The sequence below is a fragment of the Panthera pardus genome, unplaced genomic scaffold (genome assembly GCF_024362965.1).
Source record: "Panthera pardus isolate Hobbes unplaced genomic scaffold, ASM2436296v1 HiC_scaffold_11, whole genome shotgun sequence".
NCBI classification, from domain to species: Eukaryota; Metazoa; Chordata; class Mammalia; order Carnivora; family Felidae; genus Panthera; species Panthera pardus.
In genome coordinates this window covers 65,144,227-65,168,415 of record NW_026526666.1, presented here as the reverse complement: position 1 = coordinate 65,168,415, position 24,189 = coordinate 65,144,227, and the positions used below count along the sequence as shown (strand labels likewise).

Below are 24,189 nucleotides of genomic sequence, written 5' to 3'. Positions count from 1 at the left end.
ATGTGATGTGATAGGAGCTGGGTCTCCAGCATCTCCACCTGTGCTTGCCACTAGTATGAATTCCTGACCAGGCTTCAGAAGCTCTTCAGGATGTAAAGGAAGACAACCCCCCATCCCAGTGTTACAGTCAGTCAAGAATTACCTTGCTCCTTACTACTTTATAAATAGACCCTTGTAGCCATTTCCCTGGCACAAGCCTGCCCACAGGAGGACAAATTAGACACAAATTTCAGTATCACTGCCTCACAGACCCTAAACTACTATTCTCTTTCAATACTGTCTTGATTTTTGAGTCAGACCAGTGGCTCTATCTCTTTCCATTATCTTGGTGATTTTTTTCATTCAAAAAGGATTTATATTAGGAGACAACATAGTATTGTGGTTAAGAGCAAGGACTCTGGGGTTTCAATCCTTGCTCTGCATTACTAATGGTGTGGCTTTAGGAAAATTAAATATCCTCTCTATCTACTCATCTATAAAATGGGGATGACAATAGTATCTACTTCATAAGGATATTAATGAAACCTATCTAGGGGCAGGTTTACCTGGCTGGCTCTGTTGGTGGAGCATGAGACTCTTCACCTCGGGGTTGTTAAGTTCAAGCCCCACGTTGGGTGTAGAGATTACTTAAATATAAAATCTTGGCACGCCTGGGTGGCTCAGTGGGTTAAGAGTCCAACTCTTGGTTTTGGCTCTGGTCATGATCTCCTGGTTTCAAGAGTTCAAGCCCCGCATCTGGCTCTGCACTGGCAGGATGTAGCCTGCTTGAGATTCTCTCTCCCTCTCTCTGCCCCTCCCCCACTCATGCTGTCTCTCTCAAAATAAACTTAATTAAAATTTTTTTTAATTAATAAAATAAAATAAAATCTTAAAAAAAGAAACTATCTAATAAAGTTGTGAAGATTAACTTGATGTATATGGAAAGGGCTTAGAATAGAGTAAGCACAATATAAGTGCTAGCTAGTATTGACTATCACCTATGTGCCAGGTTCCAAAGTAAGCTCTCATATTAATGCCTTTAATCCTCACAATAACCCTATGAGGTTGGTACATTTTACAAATTAGAGGTTTATAACAGAGGTTTTAAGTAAAATAGAAGTAAAGTAACTTGCCAAAGGCTCTGAGGCTACAACAGTGAACACAACAGGCAAGATCCCTGCTATCATGAAACTTTCATTAAACAAATAAAATAATTTCATCATGATTAATGCAATGAAGAAAATATAACAAGAAGAAGGGGTATGATAGTGTTGGGGTATACTTCTCTGAGCAATGACATCCCAGGGATTCATTGCCCTTCCCTGTCACTGGCCTGTGTTCAAACCACCCTGGTTTACCTCACATTTCACATTTCAAGAACTCTGAATCTTGTTAATGAAACTATTGGAGTCTCATTTCCTTTGTGTAAGTATGTCTCCAGACCCCTTATGCACATTTGCCTACTGCTTGCCTGGTTTATTTCACAGAAAAATATGCTTATTTCACAGAAACATGTGACAATCAACTCCCACAAGTAACTGGGAAGTTACAGTAGATTTATGGCAAAGGAAAACAAAGGGGGGTGTGGTTTCCTAGAGGAGGTACCTAACTCAGCTTGGGAGCCAGGAGTAAAGACAGCAGCATATGCAGAGGCTCAGATCTAAAGTGTGCCCCCATCCTCTTCTCAAACCAGGGATAGATGGCCTCTCATTTTATTGTCAGGCCTCACTCTCTCTATGAATTACTGCCATTTGAAAATAATTTATTCTCTGTGTGCAAGTGAAGGTAACAGACACTTCCAGGATACTCTTAGGTAGTAATACCCATGAGGAGGCCCATATATTTCTGCTGGGGTCCCTTAAGTACCTGAGTTGTCCATGTCTTCTACCAGAACAGGGGTGAAGGAAAACCTTTTTCTCAGGGTTGCTGCTAGCTCACATAGCACCTGTATTAGTTTCCCAAGGATACTGTAACAAAGTACCACAAGCTGGGGGGCTTAAAACAGTAGAAATGTATTCTCTTTTATAGCTCTGGAAGCTGGAAGTCCAAAATCAAGGTGTTGGGAGCATTGGTTTCATCTGAAGGCTTTGAGGCAGAATCTGTGCTGTGCTTCTCTCCTAAGCTTCTGGTGGCTGCCTGCAAAATCCTCAGTTAGTCCTTGCTGTCCTCCATGGCAGGGAGGACCCTATTGAGTCATATATATTGACTCTGACTGCTCTGCACTCAGCTGGCTGCCTCAAGTCTGCACCCCCATCTCTGCCCACTTTATTCCTTCCATTCCCATATCCTGGGGGTAGAACCCATTTTTTGTTCTCCTCTGTCCAGTCTTTTTTGATGTCTTTTGTGCAGTGATCTGATTCTGTATCTCCTGTGAATAGCTGGTATGTTTGCCTCCCTTCTTTTCTCTTCTAGAAAAAGCACCTTAATTTTCTTTTGGAGCAACCATTCCTTTCCCACTTTCAGTTCATCTTGTTTGAGTAGTACTGACTCCTGTCTCCAACTCCACAGATGGAGTTGGACAAGATCTAGGCTTAGCCAATCAGAACATCTCTCTTCCTGGCATAATTGATCCCAGGACGTTTGCCAAAACTATTAAAGCAAAGACTCTCTGTCTGGATGGCTATATTGGTAGGGTAAGCCTGGAGCTGACTGAGAATGAAACCAACCCAGAGAATCCTGATAAAATAATTTAATCACCCAGTTCCAGATGGGCCTGAAGCTAAATATACCACTGGACTTTATAGCAACACGAGCTAACAAATTCCCCTCCCACCATGACCTCTTTTTTTCCCTTGTGATTATTTAAAATTCGGATATGTCACTTATAATCAAAAGAATCTTGACTGAATGCAGCATCTGACACTTCTGTCACCCCTGCTCTGCATTTCCACAGCTCTGCATCCTCTCTGGCCCACCAGCGTGTCCATGTCTGAGTCCTGACAGATGAGTAGGAGCTAACCAGGCTGAAGAAAGGGAAAGGGTTCCCCTACCACACTGTAGTGTGAATGGGTGAAGAACTGGACTGAATTTGCTGTCTTGTTAGACTAGCTTTGGGGGGTTGGCAGGTAGGGAGTGGGTTCTGCTGCTTTCAGAAGCCGTCAATTCTGTCTGCAGTTTGTTTCATTTTCTTGTGGGCTCACCACTTTCTCTCCAGCTCAGTAGCTTTGCTTCCACATGCTGTCCAGCAGTATAGCCTAAACCTTTGTTGGGGTGCACACTGCTCCTTGTGATTCTCTGCATCCTCTACATCAGCCAGTATAGAGCCAGGACTCACAGGGTCTCCAGAAGTACAAGCTGATTGGGTGTCCTTGACCTCTTGCAGTGCCAGTCCTTCCACCTTGAAACATTCCCCGACAGTTATAGCCCATCCTGATTTCCCCCTATCCTGAGTTCATCAAGAACCACTAACTTGTGGCTTTCATTGCATTGGTGTTGGACCTGTTTTCCCAGTTCCATTCTAAGATCTTAGAAGTCTACCCCCGAAGTTCTTAGCACAAACCCAGGGAAGAGTCACTCCATAAATGATGTATAGTTCAGATGAGCTTTAATGTACATACCACCACTGCCATTACAATAAGGATAGGAGATATATTAAAATAAGCCAGTTTGTATCAATAAAACATATCAACACAGAACAGGGAGGCAGCACAGATATTTGCAAATGGGATCTTCCTTTTTGTTACTGTGTATACATGTGTGTGTGTGTGTGTGTGTGTCTTCACATTTGTACAAACTCACAATACCACCTAACATTTCATATATTTCATATACCACTGAGAATAGATGTCAGTATACAGAACATAGGAAGAATAAAAAAACATGAAAGCATCTGCTTAGCTAGAATCTTACAGGGAGAGTTATGAGTTATTATTCCTTTTTCTGCTCAGTCCTATAGAAGGAAAACTCCAATTTTTGCTAATTGCTCCTCCTGAGGAATTCTGCTCAGCCTATTATGGCACATCTCCTAGGCTGGCATGAGACCAGCCCAGTCCCTGGTTGAATAAATTAGAAAGAGCAACTGGGGGAGTTGAAGCTGGTGTGCAAATTAAGTAAGATGACATTTCTCTGTGTGACTGCCAAGACCATCAGTGTCTCGCCCCACGATATGAGGAATGCCTCTGCTCTAAACTTTCATTGTATTAAGGGTGGTGTGTCCTCTCCTTCCTTCTCTCCTACAAGCAGAGAGGAAGCCAGTTGTACATACATTGATGAAAATAGGCAGGATTCAGGATCAGTACTGCCTACTCCTTGGGGCAGACTCTACCTTGTTCTGAGACCAACTCCTAAGCCATTTGCTGCCTTCTTTATGTAGTCTTGAGCAGGTTGTTTCACTGATGCAGGCCTCAGTTTTCCTTATCTGAGTACTGGGAATAATAAAACCCACACCACAGGGTGTGTCAAAGACCATTGAAGCTTCAACAAGAAAGTGCTTTGAGAACTGTAAAGTGCTGAACACACAATCGATGATTTCTGTTATAATATACTAATCATAGTAAAATGGACTCTACTGTCTGCCCCTCCTGGGCCCCAACCCCATCCACAGGTCACTGCTCTGTTCATCTAATCTCAGCATGCACTGGCTGATTCTCTTTGACCGATGTTAGCATCTGGAAGTTTCTCTGTGGCCAACTAAACCTCTAGGTGTAAGGCATGTTGACCCTGATATTTCTGTGTGAGGTTAGTTTCCTGGGACCAAAATGTGGGGGGAAAGGGGGAAGTTGGTAGAGGTGGAAGGGACGCTTGGAAATGACTCTGGAAGGGGTAGGCTCAGTTTTATTCTGGGATGAATGCTGCTTACTCCCACCCGCTTGCAGTGAGTGGCTCTGTCTTATATGTCCACAACATTTCACAGTTTCTAAAATGCACTTTTGACTCTCACAACTATTTTGTAAAATAGGTAAGATTATTAATCTCATTTTATAGATGAAAATGTTTTTCCAAGGTTACACAGCTAGTATGTTGCTGTGCTCAAATCCAGGTCTTTCAGAATCCTGGTTTTCTGAGTGCTGGGGAACTTTTTATTTTTTGTCTTTAAGTAAACTCTATCCCCAATGTGGAGCTCAAACTCATGACCCCAAGATCAAGAGTCACATGCTTTACTGACTGAGCCAGCCAGGTAATCCTCGGTGGGACATCTTTTGACAAAGGCTCCAGAAAACACTGCCTGATTGGAATGACCTTGTGTAGTACAGCAGTCAACACTACCTGCTCAGCACCTACTATGAATGTCAGGCACTGCACTAAGGGCTTTACACTCATTCTTACATTTAATCCTCTCAACAACGTCTTGTAGTAGATATTCTTCCATTTACATATGAAGTAATTGAGGTTCCAAGAGTAATTTTCTTAAAGTCACAAACTATTTAGTGTTGAAGATCCAAGGATTGAACCCAGAACTGTTGGAGTACAAATCATGAGCTCCTAACCACTTCACCATGCTACTTTCTCAGTCCTCATTCTGGAACTTGACATTTGGAGAGACTGGAAGATAGATGCAGATCTCTTAGCCCTTTAGTTTACAGGCTTCCTGCTTTATGACAGAAATTGTCCTCAGAAAGATCTTACTCAGCTCAGCCTGGCACAGATTTGGTGCTTGATAAATTAATTCCCCCTTGAAGTGGAATGCATTTCTGGCTCTTAAATACGGCTGCCTGGTGTCACTTCTCAAACACATATGTCTGCACTCCATTCTCAAATTTCATCAGAGATTCTTGTTGTTCCTCTTCCTCTTGTTAGACTTTAGGAACCCCTAGCCTCGGACAGGTAGGCATGGACCATCCAGATGTATTTAATTGCTAAGATGCTTTCTGGAAGCTTCAGAAGCCAAAGCCACAAGCCTAGTTGAGTGATGGCGGGGGGGGTGGGGGGTGGAGGGGTGGTCACACAGCCTTGGCTGTTTTCATTGTACCCAAGAAGAAAGAAGGCTTTCATAATGAAAGGATTCCCACCAAAATCCTGTTTGCCACTTGCAGTTCTGACAGAAAAATGTGCCTAAAATCACAGAGCATTAGAGTGCCAAGAGGGCCTACAGAAATCATCTGCTCTAAACTCATGAAGCCTGGAAATAGAGAGTGACTTAATCAAGGTTGCGCAGCCTACTGGCTTTATCCTGGTCCATTGGCAAAAACCAGGAAGAGATGCATCAGAATCTGAAGGGAGCTGGGAATCCTAATCACACCCCTCAGGGACTTGCTGACATTTTCTTTGCCAGACATTAGTATTTCTATGGCATGATTTTGTACCAAGCAAAAGAAACTCTTACTCAAGTCTCCCAGAGATTTCCTATTTGGGTATTTGCTATTTGGCCACTTCAAAATGATAGAAGGAAGCAGACAAAACAGATATCACACAACTCAGTCCAGTCAATGGTATTCTGTCAAGATGGTAGGTGTCACTGAGTTGGTAGACATAGGAACAGATGTGGAGAAAGAGCAGCAGCAGCATTCACTGTTTTGTCTAGCTTCTGTCCCTGGGAAGCCAGACTCTGCGTGGACAGTGACCTAACCATAGGAAACTCTGTGCTGTCATCAGTGTTGGTGGAGAACTACTTCTCACCATGAGAAATCCCTCTTCCTCTTACATTCAGATACATGAAGAGACAATGGGGCAGAAAGTAGGTTTTAGTTTGAGATTATACAAAGTCTTCATCAGAAAGCCCACAGAAGTGCGATTTTTCTGAAAGACTCAGTGTTTAAAAATTAGAATTATTGCACTTGGAGCTGGAAGTATGCATAAAGGAGAAAACTGAGAACCAAAGAGAGGACAATGTATTTTTGGTTGTTAAGTGTTAAGAACCTAACTCCAATGAGCAAAACTAAATGGGGGCTTTATTAGAAACACATACTGAATTGTCTAATAGAATCAAAGGAAGATGTGACCTGCCAAACCTCAAGAAGCCAGAAGCATAGCTGGGAAGGCCCCAGGACACACTTTCTCATCTCATGCCTATGGTTCTGTCTGCATGATGGCCTCATTTTCTCCTGCCACAGACCAGCATTCTACACATGGGTTAAGGATCGGTCATTACAGTTTTAGAGCAAACATCTTCATAATATTTGTCAGAAAAAAATATTGGAATATTTGGAATAAAATAGCTCCAATTATTTCTTTTTAAATCCTAGGGAAGAATTCTGCTTGGCCTTGCTTGATCACATGCCCCCTTTACTGACAGTCTTCACTAGAATCACCTGGTTTGGATGAAGGAGCAGTATTACTACAAAAGAAGAGATTGCTTTTCCAGAAGAAATACTGGGGAGAAGTGATAGCTGGCTATTATGAGAAATGATTTACCAGGGATCCTGCAGTAAGTTAGGGCAGATTCAGGACTAGAAAGAGAATTGATAAAATAATTATTAATGGGGCACCTGGGTGGCTCAGTTGATTAAGCGTCTGACTTTGGGCCAGGTCATGATCTCATGGTTCGTGGGTTCAAGCCCCATGTCAGGCTCTGTGCTGACAGCTCAGAGCCTGGAACCTGCTTTGGATTCTGTATCTTCCTCTCTTTCTGACCCTCCCCCACTCACACACACTCTCTCTCTCTCTCTCAAAAATAAATATTTAAAAAATTAAAATAATTATTAATAATAATTGAAGTTTCTGGATTCTTTTTATGTGTGGTATTAAAATAAACCCCCATGCTTTGAGCTGTTCATTTATTTACATTTTTAAAATATTTGTGTTGTGTGGAGGATGGACTGTAGAGGAGCATGTGTGGACTAGGGAACCTGGTTAGAAGCTTTGTGGTAGCTATCTAGGGGAAAAATGGCATGGACAAACATCATGGTAATGGAATTGGAGAAAAGTAGGCAGACTTGAGATATATTTTAGAGACAAAATCATAGGACTTGTTGCTGGCTGTGGACAGTAAGAAAAAGAAAAATAAGGAATTAAGAATATCAAGGTCTGTGAAGAGTGGGGTTGAAACAAATTTGGGGCAGAATTAAGAGTTCCAGTGTGGACATGTTAAGTTTGAGCTATGGAGATGTCTACTGGGCACTTACGTACACATGTCATTACCAAATACTTGGCATCTAAAGCTGCAGAACTAGATGAGGGCTTCAAGGAAGATAGTACAGCTACAGCAGGGGGCTCAACTATTATTTCTTTTTAAGATTTTGTTTTTATGTAATCTCTACACCCAGAATGGGGCTTGAACTTACAACCCCGAAATCAAGAGTTGCATGCTATACTAACTGAGCCAGCCAGGTGCCCCTCAACTGTTCTTCGAATAATCCTTTATGCATATAATGAATCCTTCTGCTGGGCTTCCAGCCAGGAATCTCAGATGGGAATCACAACCATTATTACCGTTAATCCCACAGAATGAGAAGCCAGATTCATCCTCCAGGGAGCAGCTAAGAAGTAATAAAATGAACAGTGAAATATGCTTCAAAACCCCATGCAGATGTGTTGTCATTCCTCCAGAGTAGACCCTTCGGACAACCAAACAAATGGTGAGATTGCCCTGCTGTAAACCATTTTGACATTTCTCTTTGGGGATAGCAGGTTTTAAGACCTAGGGAAATTTACCAGACTTGGTTTCATAAGACTTAGTGTTGCTTTCTTTGGTGGGTTGAAAAAATAGCCAAAGTATTTTGCAGCTCCTCCTATCAAGAGATGGCATCTCTTTCTCCACACCTTATACATGACTTGTATTAGTGGGACATTAGCGAACATGATACAGAGGCTTGAAAAGTACTTCTGCATTGGAGCTTGCCCTCTCATGCTGCTGGAAAAACTTCTGCCACCATGTGAACAAGCCTGGGCAGCTTCTGGAAGATGAAAACACATGCAGAGACATCAACCACCCTAGTCATGTCAGCTGGGACCCCAGGCATGTGAGTGAATTCATTCTAGGCCATCCAACCTCAGCAGGGAGAAACACCCAGCCAACCCATGGAATCATGAGAAATAATAAATGTTTGTTGTTTTAAGTCACTAAGTTTTGTAGTGGTTTGTTATGTCCCTCAGAAGACAATAATTAGCTCTGAACCAGGCAGTCTAAAGATATTTTGCAAGTACAGATATTCTTTCTCTCACCATTACTCTTTTGGAGGATTTGTTTGATCAATCATCAAAGGTTTGAACTGAAAGATGAAAGCTTGAGGAATGTAAAGCAATGGCCAGTGGGTAATGGAGGTGTTTGGGGGTCAGTGGAGTCTTCCTAGGATTCCTGAAACAGCTCCACAAATATGATTCAAGTTTTCCAGTTGTGTTCTCATAGAATGATGTATCTTTCCTTCAGAGCACTTTGTAATTATATCTGGGTATTTTACAATGTCTAGACTAAACCACAAGCTACTGGACTATAAGCTTCATGAAGGCAAGGATTGTGTTTAATTTGCCATTGATTATATCCTGGCACATACTAGACACTAATTTATTGAATGAGTAAATGTGAGTGAATAAATTTGAGTTTTGGGGATCCAGGTCTTCAAAAACATGACTTAACAATATTCACGTCTCATGGGCCAGTCTCTTGCATGCACTCCCAGGCATAGGCTGATCCTCCAACTGTGGCAGGTAATCAGGGGTAGTAGAGATGCAGAATCTGAAATCAGTGAGATTCCAGGACACCAATTACTCTAATTCCTTCTTACCCCAAACTATTGGCAAACAAAGTCAGACAAACATTCCTCAAGCCACTCTAGAAAACTTGACACCCAAGCAAAGAGCTTTGGAGCGGCAGGTGATGTGAATGGGAAAGTCAGGTCTGGAGGATATTCATATCATTCTGTGGACATTACAAGGCTGCACTCACAAAGTAATCGTGAGAGCAAAGGATTCTCAGAGATAATTAAACAATCTCAATTGGGACATTGGAGTCGGTCACTACTACTACTCCTGAGACACAACTTGAAGAGAAAAATTGAATGAAAATGAGTCAGACAGAGGTGAATTCAAATGATACTACCAAGTGACTTAAACATGTTAACTTTCCCAAGGCTATGTTTCCTTGACTGCCAAATTGGGATAATATTTTAGAAACAGCACATCCATTTGACTATAGGTACCTTGTAGGCAGGCACAATTTGTTTTCATATATATTTATCTAGTGTTTAACAGTGCCAGACTCACAGTAGATACAGAATAGATAAATTTCTACCTAGAGATAACCCAAGATCTAGTCCTGACTCTATCACTAATACACTCTCAGAGTGACCTTAGGAAATTTCCTTTTCCCAGGACTGCAACCTTCCTCTTTGTAAAATGGGAAGCCTGGACAAGCTTTTCTCTAAACTCCTTCCAGATCTAATATTTGAGTCTGTGGCCATTTAGTACAGTCTACCCCATTGCTGCTCCCAGAAGTTAATTAATGCTACAGACTGAGGAGACAATAATAAGTCACGAATCACTTTGTATTTACAGATACACATGCATTTAAAACAGATTCTGTAAATAGCTACAATACTGTATTGCACATTTGGCCTACTTTTGCCTCTTTTGAGGTCAAGAGGTTTTTGTTTGTTTGTTTGTTTAGTCTTCCTTTATTTGGATTGTTAAGCAAGATGAAAACCGGGACAAGTTGCCACTAACACATATTATGCAGCTTGAACCTTGGTGGCTAATTGCACTATTACTGTGATTGATAAACACTGCACTGTAATCGGCTGGAAGCTCCTGGCTTCCATGTGGCAGAAATGAGGTCACAGAGCAGGTCTGGGGGACTGCCATCTAGCAAGCAGCTCTGTTGGTCTGTTGCCCAGTAGGTTTGCCATTATCACATTCAACTCTTGATTCTATCTGTTGTGAAGATGATTGCTCTCTTAAACTAGCTCCTGACTTTTACAGAATTTAACAATTTTTAAGTAGAAATTTCACTATTTGCCTGGATATCCAGTATGAGAGAAAAGATTGTTGGATATATGTACTAAAATATCCAAAGGTCACAAGGAGCTCAGTCTGAAATCCTAGTGCTAGGGTAGATGGGTGTTACTGCCCAGAAAAATAGTGATTATCCCTGACCTGTATTGACTTAGCAGTATAAAAAGCACATCAAGAATCACTGCCTGTAAAGGGATCACATTTGTCCATGGTTGAAGAAGTTAATCAAGTCACTCCTGCAAAATGCTCCATTGCTGGAGGCTGCTTAAAGCATTGCTTGAGAGGTAGGTAAGAATTTCCTGACAGAGACAGATACAGGGACTTGGTCCTGAAAAACATTGGACAATTTTCGCTCAGGCCCTTGGGACCTGATTGCCTCAGAGACTGACTCCTTTCCAGAAGCATTAGATATCCATCATCTTGGATTAGTCTTAATAGTTGAGTAATTTGTTAACAGATTAGAGACATAAGTCTTTTCTCCAGTGGACTCTGAATCTGATGGCCTTGGGATTGAATCCTAACAGGGCTCTAATACTTCCTAGCTGTATCATCTTGGTCAAGTGTCTTAATCTTTTTGGGTCATAGTTTATCTATAAAAAACATCATATAGAATGTGATAAAGAGCACAGACCTTAGAATCTACTGCCTGGATTTGAACCCCAGCTCTACTATTTACTCGTTATGTGACCTTAGGCAAGCTAAAGAACCTTTTTGTATCTTACTTAACCTCATCTTTAAATGAGGTTGATTATAGTGCATCCCTCACAAAGATATTGAGAAGATAAGTTAATATATGTACAGTGCTCGGAACAATGTTTAGTACAGAGTAAGCATGACCTCAGTGTTAGCTACAATGACACTGGGGTGATAATCCTCATCTCTCAGGTTCATTTTGCAGATCAACTGAAATGATAAAAGTGAAAAAAAGAGTCACAGAATTATTAGTGCTAGAAGAGACCTTAAAGATTACCCAAATAACCTCCACATTTTATGGGTGGGAAATCAAGACTCAGAGATGGAGTGATTGGTCCAGAGTCACACTTGATTTAAGGGCAGAGTCCAGGTCTCCTGATTCCAAGTCCAAGTCCAAAAGCTCTATCCTCTGCATCACATCAAAGAAAGCAACATCTCCACAGGGAGGACTCTGGGGGGTCCTCTTATGCAGTCATTGGACCTATGCTAGTTAAGGTACTTTCCTAGGATAACGAACTGCATTTGGAATGGACAAAAAACTTGGGAGAGACTCTCCCCCTTCCCCCACCAACTTCTGAGGTGGCATGTTAGTGAAGGGGGAAGTGGGGATTCGGGCTAGGGCTGGGAGGAAAGATTTTTCAAGAATCAGTGCTAGTTCCATGACATTATTTCAGCTAAAAACCAAACATGTGCCATGTCTAAACAAGCTAGAATCCACTCCATTTGTTTCTGGTGTCAAAGGTTTTCATGTGGTTTTGATTTTGGTTTTGGTTTTTCCTTTTACTCATTATGTGACTAATTAAGCAGCTTTAATTAAGCAGCTTTCCCTAGGAATGGTTTCACATCCTCTCTTCAGTGGAAACTAAGATTTCACTCCCAGGAAGGTGAGTTTGGGATTGGGACCTCTGAGTTCAGTTTTCCCAATTTTTTCAGGGTCATGCCCCCTAGATTTATTCTGCCTTAAATTACATTTCCCAGTTGTACTACTCAGCAGTGATTGAAAGATGGGTTGGAGGAAAGGGCAGTTTGGAGGGAAGACACCATGAAGAACAGCAGAACTATCTGACTTGGAGAAAAGGAGAGGTCATGATTTCTGTTCTCAAATTATCTGAGGGTGTCAAGGGGCAGAGACTGTGAGGTCTCTGACAGCAGAGCTGGTACAAATGGGGTAAAAAGAAGAAGAATTGCCAGGGCACAGATTTCAGCCTAAAGCAAGGAAAACTTTCAAATATGAGAGTTGCCCAAAGATGGTATGGACAACGAGCTCCCATCCCTGCCTAGAAGGTATGCTTTAGAAGAAAGAGATTTGGTTGTGAGGTCTGACAGCCACTTATCAGAGATGTGAAGACTGGAATTGACTAGTCATACCAGGTAACTCTAAATATTTCAAATTCTGGGAGTCTAAAAAACAAAGACCAATTTCATGGAGTTCCCACAGTTAAGAATCACCTGGAAAGCAGCAAAATCAGAAAGTCATGACCTGTTCCTTTATCTTGCCTGTAATTCTCTTTTCTTTCTCTTTCTCTTTCTCGAGCTCACTCGTCTACTCTTTAATATAGCAGGAACCTTTGACATTTTGCAGGGAATAATCTTTTCTTTTAAATGTATTTCTGGCTTAGCCTTTGCTCCTTCAGCATCATTAGAGAGTCTGAGCTCTCTGGAGATTAGCTCTGGCCTGTCACCACAGCAACTGCCCAGGCCCTGTGGGCATCCATGGTAATAGGCATAGGGCTTTGAGAGGAAGCCCCACAGGGAGTCTGATATGAAACAAGCATGTTGTGTATGAGGAGGTTTTCTTTAATAGGATTAGCTGTGTAGGTTGGCCTCACTTACCTAGTTGGCCAGGCCTGAAAAGTGTGCATGTGTCAAATTTTGGTCAAAGGAGGAAATCTTATTTTAAAGGCAGAAAAGAGACTCGCTCTCCACGTCCCTGAAGTGAATCCCCTTTGTAAGATTGAGTCTTTTTTTGTAAAGTGAACCTTAACCCATGCCATGACCTGGTTGTTGGTTTGGGGCTGGGTGTCTGCAAGGGAGGCCATCTGCAGAGAATTCGAGGGGCATGCTTCCACCTCCACTGCAGGCAAAGAACAGCAGCAACTCAGCTTGCTTGGGGCTGGGGGTGGACAGAGTGTAATGCGGGAAGCAGAGTGGGTGTGGGGTTACAAGAAGGGGAAATCGGGAGGGTGGGCCTTGTTTAACATGAGCAGTTCTCCTGCAGCAGTGGTGGGGTGTCTGAGAGACGGGTGTTCTTGGAGGTGCCCAAAACAGAGGGGTCTGTGTCCAGCGAATCAGACATCTTGTCACAAATGGCATCTACCAGGCGCTCGAAGGCCTGCCTCACACTGATGTTCTCCTTGGCGCTGGCTTCAAAGAAGTCAAACCCTAAGGAGAGAAGACAGAAAGTAGTAAGGATTTTTCCCTTCCTTTGTATGCCCCCTGGCCAGAACACTCCGAATTAATACAGCTGGTGCTAAGGAATGAAGTGAGGAGGCCTAATTCCATGGCAGGGGATTCTGCTTTAAAGAAATGGTACAGGGCAGGGGCATTACCTGCACGGGTTTTACAGTCAGTCAGATCCTGGTTCTACCACTGGTCAGCTGTATTATCCCCAGCAAGTCACGTATTCTCTTTATAAATCAAGTCCCTGGTTTATAAATTGTGTTAATTTTACCTAACTCATTAAACAAGATAATGCATGTAAAGTATATAGCCCTGTGCCTGACACAGAGTGGGGGTCACTAGGTGTTTTCTGAAAGAGTGAATACTTCAATATGTGTACACAGCACTTCACAGTGTTCCAATCCATTATTTTGTCTGATCCTCATGTTACCCCTGGGAGGAGGAGTATTTGGGCAGACCCCTCCATTTCACTAGTGCAGACACTGTGGCTTAGAGAAATAAGCTGACTTGCCCAAGATAAATAGAGGCACCAGTTAAAGAAGCCCAAGCTTTGACCTTTTTCACTAGGGCTTTTCTTCCTCTTTCCCTTGCCTTTCAGTCACCTCACAGCCTAGCCCTCTGGGATCTGGAAGGCACCCCAAGATCCACACCAGATAAAGCTTCATTTGCCCTTTCCGCCCCAGACCCACTGGCTTATCTCTACTCCATGAGGTTCCTCCTCCCTGAATTCCCCTGGACTTTCTCTATAGCTCTGCCTCCCACACAAACCCAACAGAAGGCACATGGAAGGCTGCACTTGAAGCATAAAATATTCTTGTCTGTTTGGTACCTTGAGATCTTTAGTGACACTTTCTGTGACAAGGAACAGAACTTGATTGTCCCAAGAGACACAAGAAAGTCCCTCCTGATTCAGACAAAGTGGCTACTTCCCAGCTGAGGAATTCTGACCAGGTTGGTGGCAGTTCTTAGAAGTAAAAGCCTCCTTCTCTATAGGTCCCTGACCCAGTCTCCTCCCTCCTATTTGTCCAAGGAACTTCCTCTTTCCTTTCCTTTCAGGTCCATCTTTATTTCTTCTCAAAACTTCTCTCTTCCCTTGTTTTCATGTCTCTCCTTCCTTTCCCTTATGTTCCTCACACTTTCTCCTTTGGATTCTTTATATTTATTGAGCACCCACTATATGTCAGACACGATGCCAGGAGCTTTGGAACTATTATCTTACTGTGGGTAAATATAATCATCTTTAATTTATAAATGAGAAAATGAAGGCTTCAAGAGATTGCATAACTCACACAAGGTCACGGGACTATATTAGTGGAAATTGGGTTTAAATCTGGGTTTGGCTAGCTCCAAAGTTCATACACAGTCTTGTCTCCTACTTCTTCTCTTTCTCTTCTTTCCATCTTTATTTCTTTTCTTCCTTCCTTCCTTCTTTTTAAAAAAAAATGTTTATTTATTTATTTTGACAGAGAGAGTGTGTGTGCAAGCAGAGGAGGGGCCAAGAGAGAGAGGGAGAAAGAGAATCCCAAGCAGGCTCTGCACTGTAAGCACAGAGCCCAATGCAGGGCTTGAACCCACAAACTGTGAGATCATGACCTGAACCAAAATCAAGAGCCAGATGCTCAACAGAGTGAGTCACCCAGGTACCCCTCCTTACTTCCTTCTCTCTTTTCTTTCCTTTTCCTTTTCTTTCTCCTTTCTCCCTTCCCTCCCTCCCTTCCTCCCTCCCTTCCTTCCTTCCTTCCTTCCTTCCTTCCTTCCTTCCTTCCTTCCTTCCTTCCTTCCTGACTATGCCTTTCTCTTCTTTACAAGTCTCTTTGGCCTTTGCCTTTATCTGACTATTACCCTGTCTGAATCTGGGCAAGTCACTTTATCTCTGCGAATCACTTAGCCTCTCTGAGTCTCAGACTCCTCAGTTGTCAAATAGGAATAGCTACAGTGTGTTCCTGCTGAGAACAGCTGGGAGAATTAAGTGAGAGGAGAGATAAACTGGTGTACGAAGTTGCCTGTTAGAATAACAGTTTCTTTCCTTCTACTTTCATCTGCTCCTCTCACCTCCTCTTCATCCTGTTCTCCTTCTTTTATTGTCTTTTCCCACCAAGGAGGGGCTCTCTTTTCTCCCCACTTCCTACTCCCTATTATCCCACTGTGGACTGAAGGACTGAAGCCCCCAGGTACAAACAAGCCTCCTCTTCCTCCACCATCTCAGCTTGAAGGCACTCCCAGCTCCTTCCAGGCCTCCTTTGGTTGACAGTCTCTCAGTGGCCCTTTTCCCAACCTGAGAAAGGCAAGCAGCAGGAGTGCGTGCTGACCATCGACTTGTGATAAAGAAGGAGTTGGCTGCTGGCTCATTATCTTCAGGCTACAGAAACCCAGTCAGCTTCAGAGACCCTCCAGCATGTAACTTTTCCTTAATGAGTATCATAAAAATTGACTCTCTGGCCTTTGACTGGCTTATCACAAGTGATAGTTTTTGGAGAAGAGGGGGGAGCATATTGCTTGCCTAGGAAAGGGGCAAACAGGTAAAGAAGTAAATAGGCTTTAACTATTAGTTTGGATGAAGATGAGGACCCAGTTCAAGGCCAGGGCACAAATCATTTCTGAGGAATTGGCACTGAGGGGAGGACATGTCATGTTGTACAGGTGGGCAGTGGGAAGAGGCCCAGGAGTCATATAACCCGGATTTGATTATAGTCCCTGTCAGCTACTGGCTATATGACCTTGGGCAAGTTGCCCAACCTCTCTCAGCCTCTATTTCTTTATCTGTAGAATGGGTTGAATATTACCTACCTCATAGTGAGGTAATAAGAATTAAATGCACATAAGTATGTGAAATGATTGGCATATGGAATACATGTTAATTCCCTTTTCCTTATATTCCTAGTTCACTTTAGTCCCAGCTTCCTTGCACCCAGGGCCTTTAGGGAAATCTTCTTTCTCCTAATCACTCAGGGTCAATCAATAAACCAGTCTTTACTGAACATTGACTTTGTGCCAGGTCTCATGTTGAGAGCCAGGGACAAAAGGAGACCAAATCTAATTGTGGAAAAGATACATTAATCAGAGCCCTTATGTATGCATAGTCTATAACAGTTCACAAATACAATTTTATTTTTTTAAGTTTTATTATTTGAGAGAGAGAGAGAGAGAAAGAAAGAGAATATGAATCCCAAGCAGGCTCCACGCTGTCAGCACAGAGCCCAACACAGGGCTCCATCTCACGAACCCTGAGATCATGACCTGAGCCAAAATCAAGGGTCAGATGCTCAACTGACTGAGCCACCCAGGTGCCCCCAAAATATAATTTTAAAACAACCTTGTGAGCGGGGTGGGGGGCAAGGCAGGGGTTATTACTTGTAAGTTACAGACAGGAAAACCTAGACTTGGGGATGCGGTATAAGCTAGGGCTCTATCCCTTATGCCCCTTTGTCTCGCTCTCAGTTGGAATAGTGACTGAACACTATATAACATTTCTAACCCAAGTAGAGCAAACCAGAGGCTGTGCAGGAATGCAGTGGTGAGAGAGAGTGGCATGGGAAGAGAGCAGGAGGAGGCTTCCAGAAGTTAGTGGAAAGAGGAATCTTTGAGGCTACAACTGAGCAAAACTCTTCACCTAACTAACTTTTCATTCTTTCAGGCTCAGCTTAGATACAGCCTCTTATACAGCTATAGCACATGTTACCCTGCATGGTAGAAGTCCATTTGACAAGAAGGTCCCTGAGCAGGGACTATGCCATTCATCTGAGCCCCAGAAATAGCCAAAGGTATAGGTGTTTGGTGAGTGCTGGTTGATGAAGAGATGACTGAAGGAGGGGGGAAGCATGGAGAATGTGCTTGAGAGGATGTGGACAGTAGGGGTCATAAAAGTCAGCTCAACATGCACGATGACACTTGGGTGAATCGGTAGTTCTTACCCTTAAGGAGCTCCTAGTCTAGTGTGAGAGACAGACACACTGACAGTATTACCATGATAAATTCTGGAATGGTGGGAAGCAAGGGGATTAGCAGGACACAAGAGGAGGCACCTAACTGTCCTGGGGGGCCAGGGAAGGCTTCTTGGAGAAGCTGATTCCTACACAGATATCAACTAGATAAAGACAGGTGATTGTGAATGTATGTGTGAGCACATTTGTGTGTACTACACCAGGCAGGGGAAGCAGCATGAGCACAGATAATGGGCAAAAACAGCATTGGTATATGCCAGAGTGACCATAGTAGTTTGTTATCATTAGAGCAGAAAGCTCAAAGTGATGACAGATGAGACAGTAAGTCTCATGGAGACTCATGGAGGGCTCATGTGTCATGCCAAAGAGACGCTGTCACTGTCATTTTAAAGGTACCCAAGGTGTGGGAACTCTGATTTGAGTAACCAGCTCATGGCCTTAGCCAGCTCATGGGTCTCTTTCCCTAGCAGGACCATTCCAAATTCACATCCATCCAATTACTGTCAGGCTTCTGGAAGGCTCTTCATTAGCAGGCCCAGATGGTAACCTTTCCCTCAGATTCATTAGTAAGGATTCTCAGGAGCTGAGAACCTAGTGAGGTCAGAAAGATGACAACCAATTAATCAGACTAGCCCTCAGTACTTTCCTCCCTCTAATTGGCTTCACAACAATATTTCTTCTATCTTTAATAGGGCCCAAGTCTTAGCTGAATCTGAGATAATCCACATCCCCCCAGGATCATGTTTACCTATCCTGCCCAAAGGTAGCTGTCATAGACCCAGACTCTACAGTTTGTCCACACTGCCTGCTTCTGAGTTTGACCTCAGAATCCTATTCAAAAACTCATAACCAACTGAACTTACCTCTCCTCATCCTGACACTGCCCTAGAACACTTCTCCACTTTTATGTTCAAATACCTTCTCTACCTCCCTCTGATACCTCCCATCTCTGTCATGTATCAATCTTCAATTCATGACCTGCTGGTCATTGATAATTTGGCAAGTGACTCACTGTGTTCCTTTATGCCCAGGGTTGTTCTCATTCTCAGGAACTTTGGGTTTCATGTGGTCAATTCATCTAACACCCTTAATTTCTCAATCATCTCATTTACAGCAACCTTCTCTTTCATTTTGTTCAGCTATGCTTCTGTCCTATTTTGACTTGGACTTGTGTAACTGGGACTGAAAGAGGCCTAATTAATGCAATACCCAGACTCATTGGCTTAACATCCAAGATTTTTCGTGGCTTGGCCTCTATCTACTTCCCTGGCTCCATCTTCCTGGCACACACCATGCTCCAGAGATATGAACACTCTCTCATTTGGTGCCATTACTCATGCTATTACTCTCTAGCTCCTACTCCTAGTTACTTTCATTATTCAACTGTGGAATTACCTTTCTCTTCTCACCCCACCTCCACCACTTAGAACATACAATGTACCTCTCCCCTGTTCTCCCATAGTACCTTACACAATTGTTTCCATCAGATTCCAACAGCAAAATGGGAACTATTCTTAACATTTAAACTAGAGGAAATTGGTTATATAAGAGACAGAAGAACAAAGAGGCCAATAAGAATAGTGAGGAAACCAGACATTATCACCGACAAATAAAACAAACCTACTACTAAGGCCAAAGGAAGCTAGAGCCAGGAAAGCAGGAGCCAAAGAAGAGGAGTAGCCTCTACTTGAGGAGTCATCCAAGGTGGGGAGAGGGAATATACAGGTTTCCCTTTTCCCCATCTCTAATCACCTGCCTATGTCTCTCCTTGGCTAAATGCATCCAAAAGCCACTGTCACAGGAACCTGGGAAACACAGCCTACAAATGTCAACCCCCTGGGATGGGAGTGGGGGACGGGGTGTTTGCAGGAGAGACAGCAGAAGAGTGAAGAATGATATCAAACAGGCTAAGGACTGACACAGCCATCTACCCAAAGGATGTTGAAATTACCTCTCTACTATTTTGTTTCCCTAGTCAATTGGCATCTTGAAGGCAGGGTAAAGGCAGGTGTTCACTTCTGTGTCCCCAGCGTCCATCATGTGTTAGACAACTGTGGCAGATTATTCACTGCCCTCTCTGTACAGGATTTGGCATATCCACCCATTGGCAAGTGCTTTGAAGAACCTCCTTGTGGGAGGATTATATCTTTCTGTTTCATTGACATCAAATTTGATCATGTAACTTGCTTTGGCCAACAGATGTGGGCATTCCGAGTCCCAACAGAAGATTTAAGAGCCTTTGTGTGGTTTAGCCATCCCAGATTAGACCCCAGAGTAGGAAAACACATGGAACAGATTCACAGCTGACTTGCAGCTAGCATATGTGAGAAATAAACCTTTATTATCTAAGTTCCTGACTCGAGTTATGTGTTACCACAACAGAATCTAAAGAAATCTCACTAACACTGTGACTAAGGGTAGAAATTTGAAGAGAAACAGTGGCCAGCTTTTGGGAAAACACCACTGGATGATGATATAATGGGAACATTAGGATTTTTAGTCCAAAGCCTGAGTTTGAGTACTGGGCCTACCACCTGATACCTGCGTGGCTTAGAAAAGTTACAGAATCTTTAAATGAAAAAATAAAGAGACAGAAGTGAGTGGCACAGCTCATTGTGTGCAAGAAAACACAACTTTGGATTCAGCTTCTTCATCAGTATCATGGAGCTGATGATAATGACATCTTCCAGGCTAGGAGTGAGGATGAGGGTCACAGAAAATTGTTGTGAAAGCACCTTGTAAACTGTAAGTCACTGCATCAAAGTTAGTTACTATCAATGTCAGGTCTTTCTCTGCAACGAGGCTCTGTGGTGCAGGTTTCAACTGTTCATCCCAATTCAAAAAACAAACAAATAAACAAGCCCATTTAACAGGCACCTAAAATAAGCAAGGCAATGTACAAAGGTCTGTGAGGTCTGAGTGATAAGTAGGTATTGTGTGAACTGAAATCATGGAATCAAAGAGAAGGGATAGAGCCAAATGGACCTTCCCATTCAACTAACCCAAATCTCCTATTTTTCAGATGGGTAAACTGAGACCCAGAGACAGGAGACAAGATGCTCAAGATCATATAGCAAATTAGTGGCAGAAACAGGATAAAACCCTCAGCCTCCAACTCCTACTCTGGTGCTTTTCACACTAAACTTTGCTGGAGTGAGTGTATGTGTGTGTTCTAAGACCGCATTGTAAATGAGTCTCTCCCTCCCTTGTAAGCAGAAGTGCGTTTTTCTCTTTTACTATCCTCTCTGGGCTCTGGCCAGGTCCATTTGCATTCAGATCCAGAGAAGGGACAAGATGTCCCTTTCTGAGGGGCACAGGAGGGAAGAGGCCCCCAAATGCCATGCTTCTCACAATAGGAGTCCCTGAAACTGCTCCATACTCCCAAAATCCACTTGCCACAGTCTCACCCATGTCCCAGGAACTTCGAGGATACTGATAGCCTGCTGCTACTCACAGCTTTAATAAAAGCTAGCAGCTGGCCATATCACTAGATTGGCCTAGTGAGCTAAGAAAAGCTAAGGGAAAGGGAGTCCTGAAGAGGAATCCCATCGAGCAGCGAGTGGCACTACTATGGTGGCAAACAGACCACTGAAACTCAATTGCTGGCATAGCAGAGATAGGACTGAAGTGCGAATGAGGAAGGCTGAGCATCCACCCTCACTGTTCCCAAATCTGATCACATCCTTGCAAAATTCTTAACATGATCCACAGGATCCTTCATGACTTGGCCCTTGCCTACCTCTCCACTCTCACCTCACACTACTCCGCCCTTGATTGTTCAGTCCCTGCGGTATGGCCTTCTTTCAATATCATGAGTGCTTCAAGCTTTACCCCACAGTAGGACTATTCTTGATCTGGAACATGGTCCTCTGCCTCTGTGCCCCGCCCCCGCCCCCACCACACACTCACTCACACCCACTCTTTGCCTAACTTTTTCTCATCTTTTAGTTCTCAGCTTCAGTGTTACTTTCTCGGAAGATCTTGACTCTCCAGTCTAAAATTAAGTTTCTCTGTTTCACTCTCTTCATAGCACTTGTAACTTATGTTACATTTATCTGCCCACCATTCCTTCTTTTAGGGAACCACTATTTTTAAACAGTTGTGGTGGCACTATAGGTCATAATACCCGCCTCCCCCAGCCATTGGAACAGGCACGTGACTCACAGGTGGCCAATCATAGTCTTCCCTAAGATTGAAGGGAGAGAGAAGAGAAGGCCTTTTTTTTTTTTTTTTTTTTTTTTTTTTCAGGAGTTGAGAAGATATGAATCTGGAGCTTCCATCACCCATCTTACTCCCCATGCAGAGTTTGCCTGGAGAAGGAGGGAGGCTGAAGGGATAAACAAAATTGAGAAATGGAAAGGGCAGTTGAATCCTGGGTCTAGTGAACTGTGCAGCTACATGAGCTAACAAGCTATTTTTTTTTAATGAAAGCTAGTTTGATTTGGGATTTTATCACTTGCCATAACAAGAGTCCTAACTCATGTAGAACATATCACAATTTTTAACAGCTTTATTGAGATATAATTCACATACCATTCAATTTGTCTATTTACAACATTTTAAATTATATATTTATTTGTATAATTATTTATTGTCCCCTTCCCATTAGTTCCATGACAGTAAGGATCATAGCTGTTTTGTTCACTATTATATGCCAAATGCTAAAATAGAATCTAGCTCAGAGTTAAGTGCTCAATGAATAAGTGAATAAATGTATGAATGAATGAATGAATATCTACCCTATGCTGGATCCTTAGGATAATGACCCAAATTAGACATAACCTGGTTGCTCTCAAGGTCTAGCAAGAGAAATAGATGTCCAATATGCAAATACTGGTAAGTAATGGAGGAAAACTCAGGAAATTGTACAGGACAGACGTGGTTTAACTTTACTGCCCAAATAGGACTAATTCATTAAGACTCTCTTTAAATGCCTTCCTACACCCTACGCTAAGAATTAATCTTACTTCCATCTATGTTCCTATATAAATTTGATAGATCTAAACTAACCCCACTATCTCTTAACTTGAGCAAATTATTTAACCCCTCTGAACTTCATTTTTCAGAGTATTGGACATACCCTATAGTACCTACTTTGAAGGGTTATAGTGAGAATTAGATGAATTACTATACAGCATTTCATATAACACCTAGATCAATATATATATCACCTATTATTACCATATTTAGTGATAATACATGGTACCATATATAGTGAGGTTAAGTAGTTAGGAGCACAGGGTATGGAGCCAGACCACTGCTAGGGTTCAAATTCTGACTCAACCTGTTACTAGCTGTGTGACCTTAAGCAAGTTACTCAATTTCTCTGTGCCTTAGTTTTCTCCTCTGTTTAAAAAAACAAAAACAAAATAAAACAAAACACCTAACACAACTTAGAGATAAGAGAAGCACATATGTCAGAGAGTTCTAGGGGGATTAAATTAAGTGAGTAATACTTTAAAACACTTAGAATAGTGCCTGGCACATGGTAAACACCTAATAAATATTTAACCAACTCACTTTTTAAAAATCTTAGTCCTAAGGGCTTGGCATGCTGGTTATTTTTTTTCCAAATACAAAACTACCTCATCTTTTAAAACTTGGTCTAAGGTCTTGACGTACTGATTTTTTTCCCTCTTTCTTTTCTTTTCTTTTCTTTCTTTTCTTCCTTCCTTTCTTTCTTTCTTTCTTTCTTTCTTTCTTTCTTTCTTTCTTTCTTTCTTTCTTTCTTTCTTTCTTCTTTTTATTAAATAGGCTTCATGCCCAGCATGGAGCCCAACGTGGGACTTGAATTCATGACCCTGAGATTAAGACCTGAGCTGAGATCAAGAGTCAGATGCTTAACCAACTAAGCCACCCAGGCACCTCTATATTTTTTTCAAATACATATCAAAGTATATACATAAAATCATCTTGCACACTTCCAATGGCATAAGTCTCTTTGGGAAATGCTAGACTCACACAGTCAACAATTTATAGTACCCTGAACACACAGTGCTGTTCTTTGCCTTTGCCAGTGTTACTCCCCTGAAATGTCCTGGCTTCTCCTCCTCACTTGGCTGCTCCTACTTGTCTTCAAGACTCAGCTTGGGCATCATGTTCTCAATCCCCGCTGAGTTAGGTACCTCCTCTGTACCCCTACAACCCCCAGCACATTCCTCTATCACAACACTGATCACTTGGGGTATCACTCTTTCTGTCCTTCAGACAAGGGAATGTGTATCCTATTTCACAGCACAGTACCTGGCATAAAGTAGGCGCTCAGAAAGTCTTAATTGGATTGAAGTAAAATGAAGTAGCCAAATACTTAACATAATAAAATTTAATCAAAACATATTTCTGCAGTGTCTAC

The 24,189-nt window shown here is 42.4% G+C and overlaps 1 protein-coding gene across 2 annotated transcripts in view; it reads right to left on the bottom strand.

Moving 5' to 3' along the window:
- Positions 1 to 3,506: 3,506 nt before the first annotated feature.
- RAB3B (RAB3B, member RAS oncogene family) overlaps positions 3,507 to 24,189 on the bottom strand; it is a 73,528-nt gene continuing 52,845 nt past the window's right edge. For both annotated transcript variants that reach the window (XM_019449309.2, XM_019449310.2), the window contains exon 5: positions 3,507 to 13,878. In XM_019449309.2, the coding sequence (XP_019304854.1) occupies positions 13,691 to 13,878 (188 nt within the window). In that variant the 3' untranslated portion in view covers positions 3,507 to 13,690. The remainder of the gene's footprint in view (positions 13,879 to 24,189) is intronic.